This window comes from Heliangelus exortis, chromosome 1 (genome assembly GCF_036169615.1).
Source record: "Heliangelus exortis chromosome 1, bHelExo1.hap1, whole genome shotgun sequence".
Lineage (NCBI taxonomy): Eukaryota > Metazoa > Chordata > Aves > Apodiformes > Trochilidae > Heliangelus > Heliangelus exortis.
Genome location: NC_092422.1, coordinates 113,005,765 through 113,018,802, shown reverse-complemented (window position 1 = coordinate 113,018,802; position 13,038 = coordinate 113,005,765). Strand labels below are relative to the sequence as shown.

Genomic DNA, 13,038 nt, shown 5'->3' with positions numbered 1-13,038 from the left:
AAAGGTCCTATTTCCAGCTCTTTGTGGAAAGATTTCACATGATAAAGACAACCTTTTTTCTTACACATATTTATGGGATTTGATTCAGCTCCAAGATAACTATTTTCATCCACAGGATATCTTTTAAGCACCATCACTCAGTTGTTTCATTCAAAAAGTAGCTAAAATTAACCAAAACAGATATTGATTTAATTGGTTGTTAAAAACACGAGAAACATGAGCACAACTCTTCCTGAGATGTTTTGTGAACTACTTCCTCAAACCTGGAGGGAGGAACATATCATTCTCATCAGCAATTAAGTTCAAATATTTGTGAATCTGGGCTTTAAATCACAGATTAGAAAGAGCTCTCCACCCAATATATTCATTATAGACTATGAGCCAAACTAATGCTGCTCTCCAAAAATCTCCTCATAAATTTCCCTATTGTCATTTGAGGAGAAAAACAGGGAGCTTTCCAACATGCAGTGGGTCAATAACTATCCAGTGGAAATACATAATCAAGTGGGATTGACATGATCTATTTGAAACATGTAACTGCATAGAACAGCTACCCCTTGCTAACCAGGCCTGCCCTCCAGCTGACAAGCATCTGCAGTCACTTCTTCCAAAAAACCACATGTAGACACTAAATTCAACTATCACCATAGATAAGTACAGCTGCACAGAACTGCGTGGTTATACTTTCAGGCTACTTTACACTCTTTTTTATTGCTAAGTTCCTTACCTATTTTTAGACAGAAGTTAACATTTCTGTTGCTGCTAAGCAAGTCTACAGTTCTCCTCCATTATTAAAAGAAGCCTGCCTGGCCAAACCAAAAGAATCTCACTGAAACCTCCAGCCTGAAGACAACAGAAAGCCTTCTACGTGTTGGACAGGGCTAACTCTATATAGTGCAAGCAAGCAGTTGGATCAGCAGTTATATACTTGACATCTTTGCACAATCTAAGACTGGCAGATAAGTCAAGCATGATAGCATTGGTGAAACTTATAGAGGGAAAGATCATTAAGAAGGACAAGAGGTTTTAAGATGTTAATCTTTGGTTTGATGTTCTGTCATTAGAGGTACGAGACTGATTTCTGTGTTCTGGCTTAACACAAGGCAAATCTCTCTGGGAAAAGGTAAAAAAGTAAAAAGCTACTGTTCATATCAATGCAAAACAATCCAAAGCTATCAGTACTTTCACTCTTCTTGGAAAAACGTGCTGAAGTCGGTAGCTATAATTGAAAAAGTCAGTGAGCTCAGGCAGGCATTTATTGCAAAGCTGTATGTAATGGAAAAAAAAAATCTCTTACTGCAACTAAATTTTTGTCAGTTTGAGTTTGGTTTTCTTTGAGCACTCAAGTTTCATTTCCCTAATTAGAACATCATAAAGCAATGAAAACCAAGTTTCGGTAATTTACACTGAAATATCCTCTTATTATTTCTGTACAAATTCAAACAAATGGTTTTATTTTTGCTGAAATAGTCTACTCCGTGTGCACAATAATACCAGCTATAAAAAAAATTTCAACTACAACAGTAATTTCACTTTGCATAGTTATTTTTTATATACACTAGAAAAAGTTAATATTCCCAGACAAAAAAGAAACGAGAACAATAACTTTAGATTCACAGTTTATAACTTGACAGTTATTGGCTACAAATGGAAACAAGCTGCTCCTCTTGATGGATCAATGAAAGAAGACATTTTAAATAATATAGCCATGAGCCATCAATACAGTATACATAAGTAAGCTGTTATACACAGAGTTATACACAGAGTCTGGAAAGAGGGCGGGAGAGGGGAACAAAGGCAAAACTGTCTTCAGTTAAGAGAGAAATGCATCACTAACTGATCACTATATGCTGTGGTATGAGGCTTTGACACTGCATTCATTGCTTATCTTCTTAAGAATTCTTTTGACAGTGTCTTTCAACTATGGAAGATGCATACTTTAAGGGAGGAAATTATAAACCAATATCTTCACTGTTCTGAGAGAAGAGGCTTTAGGAACATATCAAGAATCTCTTATCTGCACCCCCATTCCCTTCTCCCTTCTGAAATTTTCTGAATTATTTGGACCCTATTTTTCATCTCACTCTAAATAAAACCCAGCAGATGCCTCAATAGTGATTCTGAGATCACTATGCCTGGCACTCTGCAAAATTTCTTCCTCTACAAAATGAATGCAAGACCTTAACAGTCTGGCAGGCTGAAGCAATACCAAATAATACAACCACCTGCACCCTCTTGCTTATTGCTCCAGATGTTGAAAGGTATCACTGCAGCTACATAATATTTGTTCTCAGATACTGGCCTCAGTACAAACTAAGCCTCTACTCACAGTGTTTTTAAATGCAAAAAAGACCCTATGATGAATCCATACTGTATAAGACACTTATGTTTTATTCAAGCTCTTTCAAAGTCAGGCCACATAAATTGCATGTAATATTCACTATGTTCTACAAAGGCATTCCATATTTCCATTTCCCCAGACATTGGGAGGCAGGCACACAACATTCTCTCATTGAAAAGGTAAGAACTGGTGGCTGAATTCAGTGAAATCTCAGTCACATCAGAGAAAATCAGACAGCAAAGACTCCACAGGAGTCAGAACAGAGTTATACTGATGTAAAAACAGGAATGAAGACAGAAATTAAGACCATTCAAACTCAAATCACACTCTAGAGATTTGCCTGTTTGAAGGATCAACATATCCTTAACTCAATTTATTTGACTTACTATTCATTCTCAAGTGAAAGTTTGATTAGGTTGGTTTAAAGAGACTCTTTTACTCAGCCAGGAATATATTAATGTGAACTGCCAGAGCAAAATAAAACTGTCAATATGCCTCATTATTTATGAGGTATTAGTAACATCTTAAGTCCTGAAAATAAAAGTTTCTGAAGCATTTGTACATTGGAAGATGCAGCAAAAACATGAATCAACATTCATAACACTTCTACAAGGTGGAGAACAGTTTTATCCCTGCTTTGCTAACCAAGGAATTCATACAGGACATTACAGTGACTCAGGACACATCACTCAGACCACTGACTCCAGGGTCGGTCCATGTCTCTTCTTGTCTGCATCAGTTACAAGTTTCTTTCAGCAGATTTTGAACTCCTGATTTACAGGGATAGGAAGAGGGAACACAACTCTCCACACATGACTTGAATTTTTTCCTTCTCCACCTCTGACATTCAGGCTCAAAATAATCTCTGTTGCTCTGCAAGTGGGGAAAAACAACCCTTCTCTATGTTAATAAAACATTAACGCTCCCTCACTATGAATAATAGCACTTTCCAAGACATCCTGATGCTAGAGGGAATCTTCATCTGTATCAATGTCACTGCTTGGTTTGTTCAGTCTCTCAAATTCTTCTCCATCCTACAGGAACCAGAAGAGAATAATGTGAGCACAGAAGCTATCTTGTTACTGATTTTAAAAAAAAAATATATATATATAAATCAATTTTTAAGGTATAATTTATACAAAATTAAGACCCAGTAATTTAAATCTCTTATTAGTGCACTATACTCTTGCTCTAGGACATACATGCTCATAAAAACCATCCCTGATATCTTTAACAGTTTTTAGTGACTCACTCTCTAAAACAGCTTGTAGCCTATTCTTCCATCAGGAAGCCTGCTCAGATATTGCTGGGTTTTTTTACTACAGCTGCTCAATTTTAGGTGCTAGTATAGGTAATGCCAGTATAGGAAATATCATAGAAACATCATAGAATGGTTTGGACTGGAATGGACCTTAAAGATAATGTAGTTGCAACTCCCCTGTGACGAGCAGGGACTCCTCTCACTGCACCAGGTTGCTCAAAGCACCATCCAACCTGGCTTTCAATACTTCCAACAAGAAGGCATCCACAACTTCCCTGGGAAACCCGTCCCAGTGTCTCAACACCCTCATAGTAAAGAATTTCACGATGTTGTCCTATTTACTGCTTGTTAAATAACAACCTAAAAAAGCACCATGTGGAATTTCTGGAAAAGCCCTCTCAAGTTCAATGTTTCTTAGCATTACATGGAGACAGCACTCTCTGCTGGTTACAACGTGTATTACGGAACACTTCTACACACGTACACAGTAATTACACAGACATTGACACTTCCCCTTCAGACTGACAGCTCAGCTCCATTCAATCCAAGAGCAAGCCTCCCCCTCCCACGTTCTAGTTAACTAAATAACTACTCAAATTCGGACAAAACACACTAGCGGGCTGGAGGAAATGTATGTCAAGAAAAAATGTTTTAAAGCTCTGTATTTAAACGCTACCTTTTGTCCTTCAGGTATATCTTTTGACGGTTAAGGTAGAAAGAATCTTAGCATCAAAATAATTTCCTCGGGATGTGGGCTTAGCTACACAGATTTATCAGTTCTACTTAAGTACCACTATTTCCCAGGCACCAATTCAAAATTCTGGATGCCCAGGACCAGTAAAAGACTTTGGTTATAAAGGCTCCAAGAGATGATTTGTACAAAGCTCAAGTTGTTCACAGGAGTGTCCATAGTCACAGCAGGAAAGAATCCTTACATATGCTTCATGAACTGAAAAAGTAGAATATACAAAGCAATACTCAAGCAGTTTAAAAGATTTTAAGAAATACTGATGAGGTCTGGTGTTTTGAGTCAAGGGATGAATCCAATCACATTAAAAATGAATCTTCCAAAAGTTCCATAGCATAAACAGAGGTGAAACAAAAGAGAAACCAGAGAAGACAAGTACTTTTGAAGAGCCTTACCCCGCTTGACCTCTCCCACGCATCTCCTTTGACAAGTTTGCCCCTTTCCCGCAGAATGGCATATTCCAGGCCTCTTGGTTTACTGGCATTATAGATGAATATTGAGAGAAGCACTACAGGAGCTTCCAGAAAGAACTCTAGAGAAGGTCTGAAGTCAAAGATGACAAAAGAAACACCGGTGATGATGACAGTGGTGATCTGAGCAGTCATAACATGGAACATATTGTCTCGGAACTTCAAGATAAAGGCTACAGACAGCCCCAGGAAAGCTGTGACAAATATGAGAGCCACCGAGAAGACGTTGTGCCCATAGAAGAAGCCACAATTCCCTATCTGCCTCCGGTCCTTAGTCTGCAGCCCCAGCATAAGCCCATTGAACAACACACCAAAGGCATAGAGTTTGCTGTTCTGCGTGAAGATGCTTTCAGCAACCTGATCCCCATCTTTCAAGATCTTTTCATTGTAGATGTTAGCCAGGGCAGAAATGAAACACTGCACCAGAATAAGCAGATGGCCCAGGCTGAGGCGGAGAGGTTTCAGTGCTCCTGCCATGGTACTGGTGACATTCCACTGGAACCTAGGAAGGAAACTTGGTGCTACCTCAGGTCCGGTATAGAGAAGGCAGTGGTTAGATGGACTGAAAAACAGATTGTGATGAAATCCATGTGCAGCCAAGCTTTGCTGATGGCCTCCAGTTCCTAGAGTCAGGGCAACGATGGACAGGAATAAAATCACCAGAGATGCCCATTGTACCCAAGAGAGTTTTCTCCTAGAAGCAGACAAAAAAAAAATAAAATCCACCAACTTCAGAAACACAGTGGCACAAATTAAATGACAGGAGAACAAGCTCTATAAAACACATAAAAGACACCAAGCCACAGATAAGGTGACAGAGACAAGTGAAAAAAAAAAATAATCTTGGCTTTTCAGAATTGATGGTAAAATACCAAAACTCAATATGCTTTTCTGTAGTAGGGTGGATGGGGACAGTCTGGAAGTCACAGAAATACAAAATGCAATATTCTGGAAAGATAATTTAAAGAAAGTCTTCAAGTTCATCTTAATTCTAGATTTTGACTGCTTGGCAACTTACAAGCACCTGCTGTCTCCATGGGAATATAGTACTGAGGGATAAAAAGATATCATGCTCAAATAATTGCTCTCTTTCTATGGTAAACATCCATTAAATATCCTTTTTCTCCTATGATTTTGTGCCCTTTTCAAGTATTTTATGATGATGAAACATATAAATCAATGAATGTTAATTTATAAGACTACTTATACTATTTGTTTTGACTCAAGAAAAACTTGTTATCTTGAGGAAATGAGACTGGAAGATTAAGTAAGCTGTGACATCACAACAGACAAAAGAACTGAAAAAGTGAGAAAAAGCACTTCAAGTCAGAATATCAGCCACTTTTTTGTGTATTAGCACCTGTAGAAAAGTCATCTTTGCTTCATGTTCAACACAACTGATTTTCTGAGTAGAGTGTAAAGTTAATATCCATTTCCTTGTCAATATTTTATGAATCTAAAGATCATAAAGAGCATAAATAATGCAAAGTAGAACACATAGGACAGAGAGTCTGACTTTTGTCACATGAATAATGAAGATGGGACATATAATTACTTTTCAAAACACACTGCAGTTGACCAGAGACACTTCAGGACTGGTACAATATTACCAAAGACACATCCTATCTTTTACTCTTACAGATGTCACCCCCTCTTGTTAGATTACATTTACAGTTAATTAAGCATTACAAGACACTGGAAAGACTGCAAAGAAGCACTGCTAATCATGAAATATGAGATTTGATGTACAAATGAAAGTACACAAACTTTAATTCTGACAATCAAGTATCTATTATATTGTGCACTAGGAAAAATTTTTGTACTGGAAGAGTGGTCAGGCATTGGAACAAGTAGCCCAGGGAAGTGGTGGAGTCACCATCCCTGGAGGTGTTAAAAAATTTTGTAGACATGGCACTTAAGAGTCATGGTTTAGTTGGCAGGGTGGTGTTGGGCTGATGGTTGGACTTGATGATCTTAGAGGTCTTTTCCAACCTTAGTGATTCTGTGATTCTACATAATCATGATTTCAGTTGTTTTCTATTAGAGTTGACCAAATGTGTAGAGATATGTAGGAATTCCTAATCAGCAATTATTTTATAAACCTTCAGACACTGAAAATTAAGTCACCTTTCCGAAGTTGGAATAGCTACAAGAGAGCAGATGCACTCCTCCCTTTAGGCAAAGAGAAATAATGATGCTGAACTTCTTCAAGGCTACAAAGGTAATAATTTTTATTTACTTTAATAAATAGTACTTACTTTAGCACTATTCTGAAGAGAAGAGCTGTTGTTATAATGACAAAATTTGAGAAGAGCACAGCCATTGCCTAGAAAGAGAAGAAAGGGAACAAAGTTTTACTCTAGACATGATGTGGACAAGAAAAGCCCACTGACTTCAAGCATCCACCTTTCTGCAAAAAAATGAACTTTTTTCCTTACCCAAGTGGCAGAACAGCACAACTGTAAAATGACATTCAAGTCCTATTTCAAAATCTCAAGCAATAAACAGCACCTAAGTTCCACTCCTGTATTTGAAGTTCCTCACTTCACTGAAACAAAGATGTGTGTGAAACAGCCCAGTGGAAAACTTAATGAAAAAGAGCACAGTTAAGTTAAGTTTTCTGTCAGACCAGTTTGCCCACCAGGCTGACCAGTCAGCTGCAAAAACAGCTGTGCCAGTACAAAGGAGGAAGTTGCTTCAAAATGAAAATAAAAAAATAAGGGAAGGTGAGGCTGCTTCTTGCTGCAGAACCAGCTTGTAGCATCCATGAAATCCCAGATTTGGACAAGGCACTTGCAGAAAACAAACTTACTGCAAGTCAAGTGCATTTGCTGTATCATTTCTCAAAGCTAATGAGGTGCTCAGTGTAAATTTTCAAGAGTGCAGCTGTACAAAAACAATTCACCTATTTCAAAGTACAACTGAAGACTGTACTGCAAAGCTCCTGTTTCGTTTCGCAATAGCTGTGTAATAATGACAGTGCAAAAATCCACAGCCATGATCCCAAGCTGAAAAGTTCTTGTGACAGAGATTGTCTTTTTCAGCTCTAAGAGGCACTCTACACTGGAACTCTGGACCAAGAAGAGGCTCTTTTAGGCACTGCAGTTACCACTAGAGCTCAGAATTTACCAGCATGAGTGGAGAAGAAAGGTTCTTTTTGGTGGGTGAGGGTGTTTCCCAAATCATGTTTTATTCAAGACTGTCCTGTGTAGTCAGTACATATACAAAAATCCAGGCACCTGAACTCTTTTCTCCAGCCTCAGAGTAAGATCACTTTCACAGTCTGGTACAGTGTCAAGGTATTCTGTCCTACGGCTATCCAGTTATCTTTCCTAATCTTGTTTACCAAATGCTACAATCTCTGCTAACTCTCATAAACAAAGGTATAAGATGCTAAGAGTTCTAAAAAAGCAGAATCTTAGAGCATATATTCTGAGGGGAGAGACAAAAGGTATGTGTGTGTAGAATATAAAAGCTGGGCATTTCACAAAAAATGACCTTAACTGAGGCAAATAAAATTACTTAGGAAAGCAGTTGTGTTTATGTAACCTTCTAAACATCAGGTTTTGCATAATAGCTGAACTGTTGCCGAATTTCCTTCCCAAAGTAAAAACAAAAAAACCCAAATAAAAAACCCCAACACAGACCAAAAAGCCTACACGTGACAAGAGAGAACTAAACACCTGTGCATGTTATATTAAGATACCAGACTCTTGATTTTAATTAGTTTTTTCTACATTCGAAACTCTGATCTTTCCCTAACAGAAACGTACACCTACAAGGACAATATTTTTAAAGAGAAATTTGGAAAGAGAAGGAACAGAAACATTTGAACTTATTTAATGTCAAACAGGAGCAGTCAGGGTATTTTATAGCAAGCACTAGCCATTTATTTCTATCTAGCTTCAAACCAAAATCTAGCTTCTGAACCAAAAAAGTGTCATAGTACAAAAAGAAGAGAAAGCATAAAACCTGTACTACTTCCTGAGCATATCTAGATTTATCCAAAAGGCTGAATGTAGCTAGAAAAAAGTATCAACTAAACTTTGTGCTTAAGCATAACTAATAAACAAATGCAAAAATTTAAAGTCAAACAGTTTTCTTCTTCCCCACTCTGTTTTGATTAACACTTACTCCCTTTGTGGGATTACATTTACTCACTTTTCCTTGGAGAGTGAGGAAAGAAAACAAGGCATCATGGGAAGTCACATACATAATGTGGTAGAAACTGCACACAAAAGTGCAGCTCAAATACTATCAAGATGAGCAAATACACTGAAAGAGAAATACACTTAAAGAAACCAAAGGTAGGAAAGCACCAAAAAGCTGCTTAGTACTTAAGCAGTTCAGCCTGGTTCTAAATCACTTTGGATGGAGAAAATACACAGAGAACTCTCCTCTTCTGAGACCTGTACAACACTGACCATTGGGCAAGAGAGTGGGAAGGTCTGACTGGGAATATAATAATAGATCCTTCTTTTACCTGCAAATCTTGCCTTGCCAGTGTTACAACTGTATATAGTCTATGAGCAATGTTACCTACCAGTAAGACATTGGAAGATAATTTATTCACTATATGTACTTACTGGCTGGAGATAGGACAGTACGTAGAAGACAATCAAGTTATCCAAAAAGTAAAGAAAGGCAGGAATTGACCATTTCATGGAATTACAAAAATTCTTCCAGGACATACATTCAAAGGGATGATCCAAACAACCCTCTGAAAGAAAAACAAATCAGTAAGAAAGACATCTTCCTCATTATCAAAAACCCAGTTCCTTATAACAGAATAGGGACCACTCTTCTGTTTTCAGGAACACAGCTAGACTGAAAAAAACCACAGGTACCATATCCCTCTGGCAACATAGAGGACAGATCGAGAGCAGAACACACAGCTAGAGCAGCAGTCCTGTTTCTACAAGTGTTCACCTCATTGCTTCAGCAGAGAAAACACCACGGAACCTTTTACCCCCATCAGACTATTTGTTTACTGGAAGCAAAAATTCAATTATCAGCCCTTCTCTGAAGGCCAAAAAGCACCCCAAACTCCCAACACAATAGCAACATTATCACTGGGTATGATTTTCTAATGACTATAAATCAAATCTAGAATTGAAACAGTTACACAGACAGTGGGTCTGGTCATATGGCACTACACAGGCAGCCAGTAATGTCAGAAATAAAAAATAAATCAGAACTCAGTTTCTGTAGCACATTGCATCATAGAATTGCAATGGTTTGAAAGGGCCTTTTATGATCAAGTCCAATCATTAACCTAGCATTGTCAAGTCCATCACATCCTTAGCACATCTACATGGCTTTTAAATACCTCTAGGGATCCAGATAGGAGGAAAACACTCGAAGAAGGAAGAAATAAAGGACAAGACACAAAGAATGACACTTAATTAGGTACTCAGGACACATACTTGAGGAGGAAGACTGTGGTAAACCTTAGACTACTCTACAGTTGATAACAAAAGCACTTTGTTAGCACAGATTTCAGGCTACACAATCTTATCTAATCCTCTTCTGACCCACCAATACATTAGTTCAGCAAAACTCAGATATCTGGGGGGGAAAGAAAAAAAAAAAAAAAAAAAAAAAAAGAGGGGGGGGGGGAAGGAAAAAACCCAGAAAATAGAAAATGTGTAGTCAGCAGTAGCCAATGATGGCAAACACTGACTGAATACACTATCTTAAATATATCTGTACTATATGGGGGAGGTAAAAATTTCATCAGCTTGCCAGAGCCATGACAGTTACATGGAACAGTGAAAAAAACTAGCAGTTCAAGTTAACATGAGTCTCCACTGCCTGACACTTTCTTTCAATTTAAATGTCCCTTCTCTACCATTTTGAAATGGTAGGAAGTTAACCTTATTCTTTTTACATCACAACAGAAAGTCAAGAAAGAAAAAAGGAAAGAAAAAAACAGCCTGTAATATAAAACTAGTAGGTAGTGAAACCTGCTACTGCTTCCTCTGAAGAGCAGCCCCATGATTTGACTTCACAAAAAAGCTACTTTGACTTTTAATAGATATGTTACTTCTGACTCAAGTACCACTACACACAAAGCCCCCACAGTGGAAGGTTGGTGCTGCCTTCAAATAAAAGTAGTCAGAATAATAGAACATAAGGCAAATCCTTGAGTTTGTGTAATGTATAAGCTTCTGTTTAGCCACTGAAGAGGCTCCCATTATCTGCTTGATACTGTGGTAAAATTCTGAAAATATTAAGACTGTATCTTCATTCCACTTTCTATTTCACCTTACCTGTCTCCCTTTCAGGTACCATATGCATAACTGAAGAACAGCTGAATTTACAGTACAAAGTGCGGCTATAAAAATAAAGTTTAGTTGTAATTCTGCATGGAAGACGTAATTACCATGAAGCTTACTAACAGGAGCTACTCCATACTACTAAACATTACTCCCCTTCTTTTAAAAACAACAAGAAAAAAAGGGATTTTAAATACAGCAACTCTTAGAAAGTCAAAACACTTCAGTTATTTTTAACATAGGTACTCACCTTTTTTCTTAACCCATAGTGCCAGTATCAAACACAGGACCAGTTTTACTACTTCAGAACATATGTTCACGGTTGTAGGAAGGTAATCATATTTGTTATCTGTGGGATTCAGCAGATCAAAGAGGGCACAAATCAGATTCTGGCCATTGTATTCATAATTCATGCAACAAACTATTTAACCCCTCTGGTCAGAATTTTAGCCACTTTCATAAATGCAAATGGTTATGTCAGTGCTTTCATTATAAATATTCCTATTTTTATGATGTAAAACTTCCTCCTGGCCTCCTTTCTCGGTTGAAATCTTTCTTCATTTGGTCCCAGTTAACAGCAAAACTTTTGGGAAGAACTCAAGAACATCGTTCTTTTAAAAAAAAATTAAGAATAGGAATTTTTTCCACAAACATTAATATGCTGTTCTTTCCTGTCACAAAAAAATGACTTCCAAATGACATGACCTTCTTCTAGGACCACACATTTTGTCACCATATTTTGCTAGTACGTGGCAAAAGAAGTAATAATACTAGCCAGCTAAAGCATAAGATACCACTTTTTTCCTAAGCCTGTTGAGGGACAAATTTTTCAGAAAAGATATGTAGCAGCACTAGTGCTTACACAAGTATTCAGTCTTTGAAAATCAGCTATTAAATAATTCACTGCCTCATCTTCTATGGATGAATCTCCATGTAGATCATACACCTTGCAACCCAAGTTACCACTTTATGTTAAGCCAGTGAATTACAGAAAAATGTTCCAGTACAGAAATTCATGTCACTATTTATACAGTATTTATGCTCAGAACTCTGCAGGTGAAGAATCAGACTTCTGGGTATATGTTTTACCCCAAAAGTCAACTCTCTCTTATTTGAGGTACATTATATTTATTGTCCAACATCACCTTCATTGGCAGAATACTTCATCAGGAGGATTCGACTTGAGCCCAGTGCAATAAACACTCCACCAAGAAGAAACGTATAGACTGTTGTCTTGGAGCAAAACACAAATCGCCTACAGCATTTGCTCTCCATTCTGTTGTCTTGTTGTCAATGCCCTTTGGACGACAGAATGAAAACACACTATAAATAGTACTTCCATAAACTGGTTAAACAAGGTGAAATGTGCATATTTTATTGATTTGTGTTATCTTATTGCTTACCTCACAAGCAATTATTTCATTCTGCCGTAAGCTCTTTCATGAAAAAAAAATAAGAGGAAGAAGATATGCTATGAGAACCAGAAAAGGGGGTGGAGGGGATAAACAATGTATACACCAAGTCAGAAGGTGGCACAAAGAGAGGCAAGTTTATCAGAACAGTGCACCTATGGAATACTGATTACCTAGAATGCTTATTTTTCTTTAACTTTTTTGAAAAGCATCCTCATTCCTAAGTCCAGCGAAGAGAAGTTTTACAGCTGTGAAGCCAGAACAACACCTCAGAGATGACCTGGGGCTTACCGGGCACCAGCTGGTGCCCAGGAGGCAGAGGAGGAACACGGCTTGCTGGAGACAGATCCTGAGCATACCCTTGCTCTCCGTCTCCAGCGCTGCCGTTACCCGGTCTCCCTGTTAACCCAGGTCTGAATCGCCAGCTTGGCGAAGGTCTCCCCCGTTAACCCAGGTCTGAATCGCCCAGCGCCAGTCCCGGTGTCGGGGGAGAAGCGGGAGGGAGCCCCTTGGTGCCGGCTGCCGGCG

General features: G+C 38.2%; 1 protein-coding gene across 3 annotated transcripts in view; it reads right to left on the bottom strand.

Annotated features, from left to right (window-relative positions):
* Window positions 1-13,011, bottom strand: part of SLC35A5 (solute carrier family 35 member A5) — a 160,091-nt gene extending 147,080 nt beyond the window's left edge. The window contains exons 1-7 of one of the 3 annotated variants that reach the window (XM_071759250.1): window positions 12,870-13,011; window positions 12,244-12,396; window positions 11,349-11,447; window positions 9,407-9,540; window positions 7,079-7,146; window positions 4,746-5,514; window positions 1,607-3,375 (exon numbers count right to left, since the gene is read on the bottom strand). In XM_071759250.1, the coding sequence (XP_071615351.1) occupies window positions 3,307-3,375; window positions 4,746-5,514; window positions 7,079-7,146; window positions 9,407-9,540; window positions 11,349-11,447; window positions 12,244-12,373 (1,269 nt within the window). In that variant the 5' untranslated portion in view covers window positions 12,374-12,396; window positions 12,870-13,011 and the 3' untranslated portion in view covers window positions 1,607-3,306. Of the gene's footprint in view, window positions 1-1,606; window positions 3,376-4,745; window positions 5,515-7,078; window positions 7,147-9,406; window positions 9,541-11,348; window positions 11,448-12,243; window positions 12,397-12,801 lie in introns of those variants that run through there. The other 2 variants (XM_071759238.1, XM_071759260.1) reach the window with 2 other exon arrangements.
* Window positions 13,012-13,038: the final 27 nt, after the last annotated feature.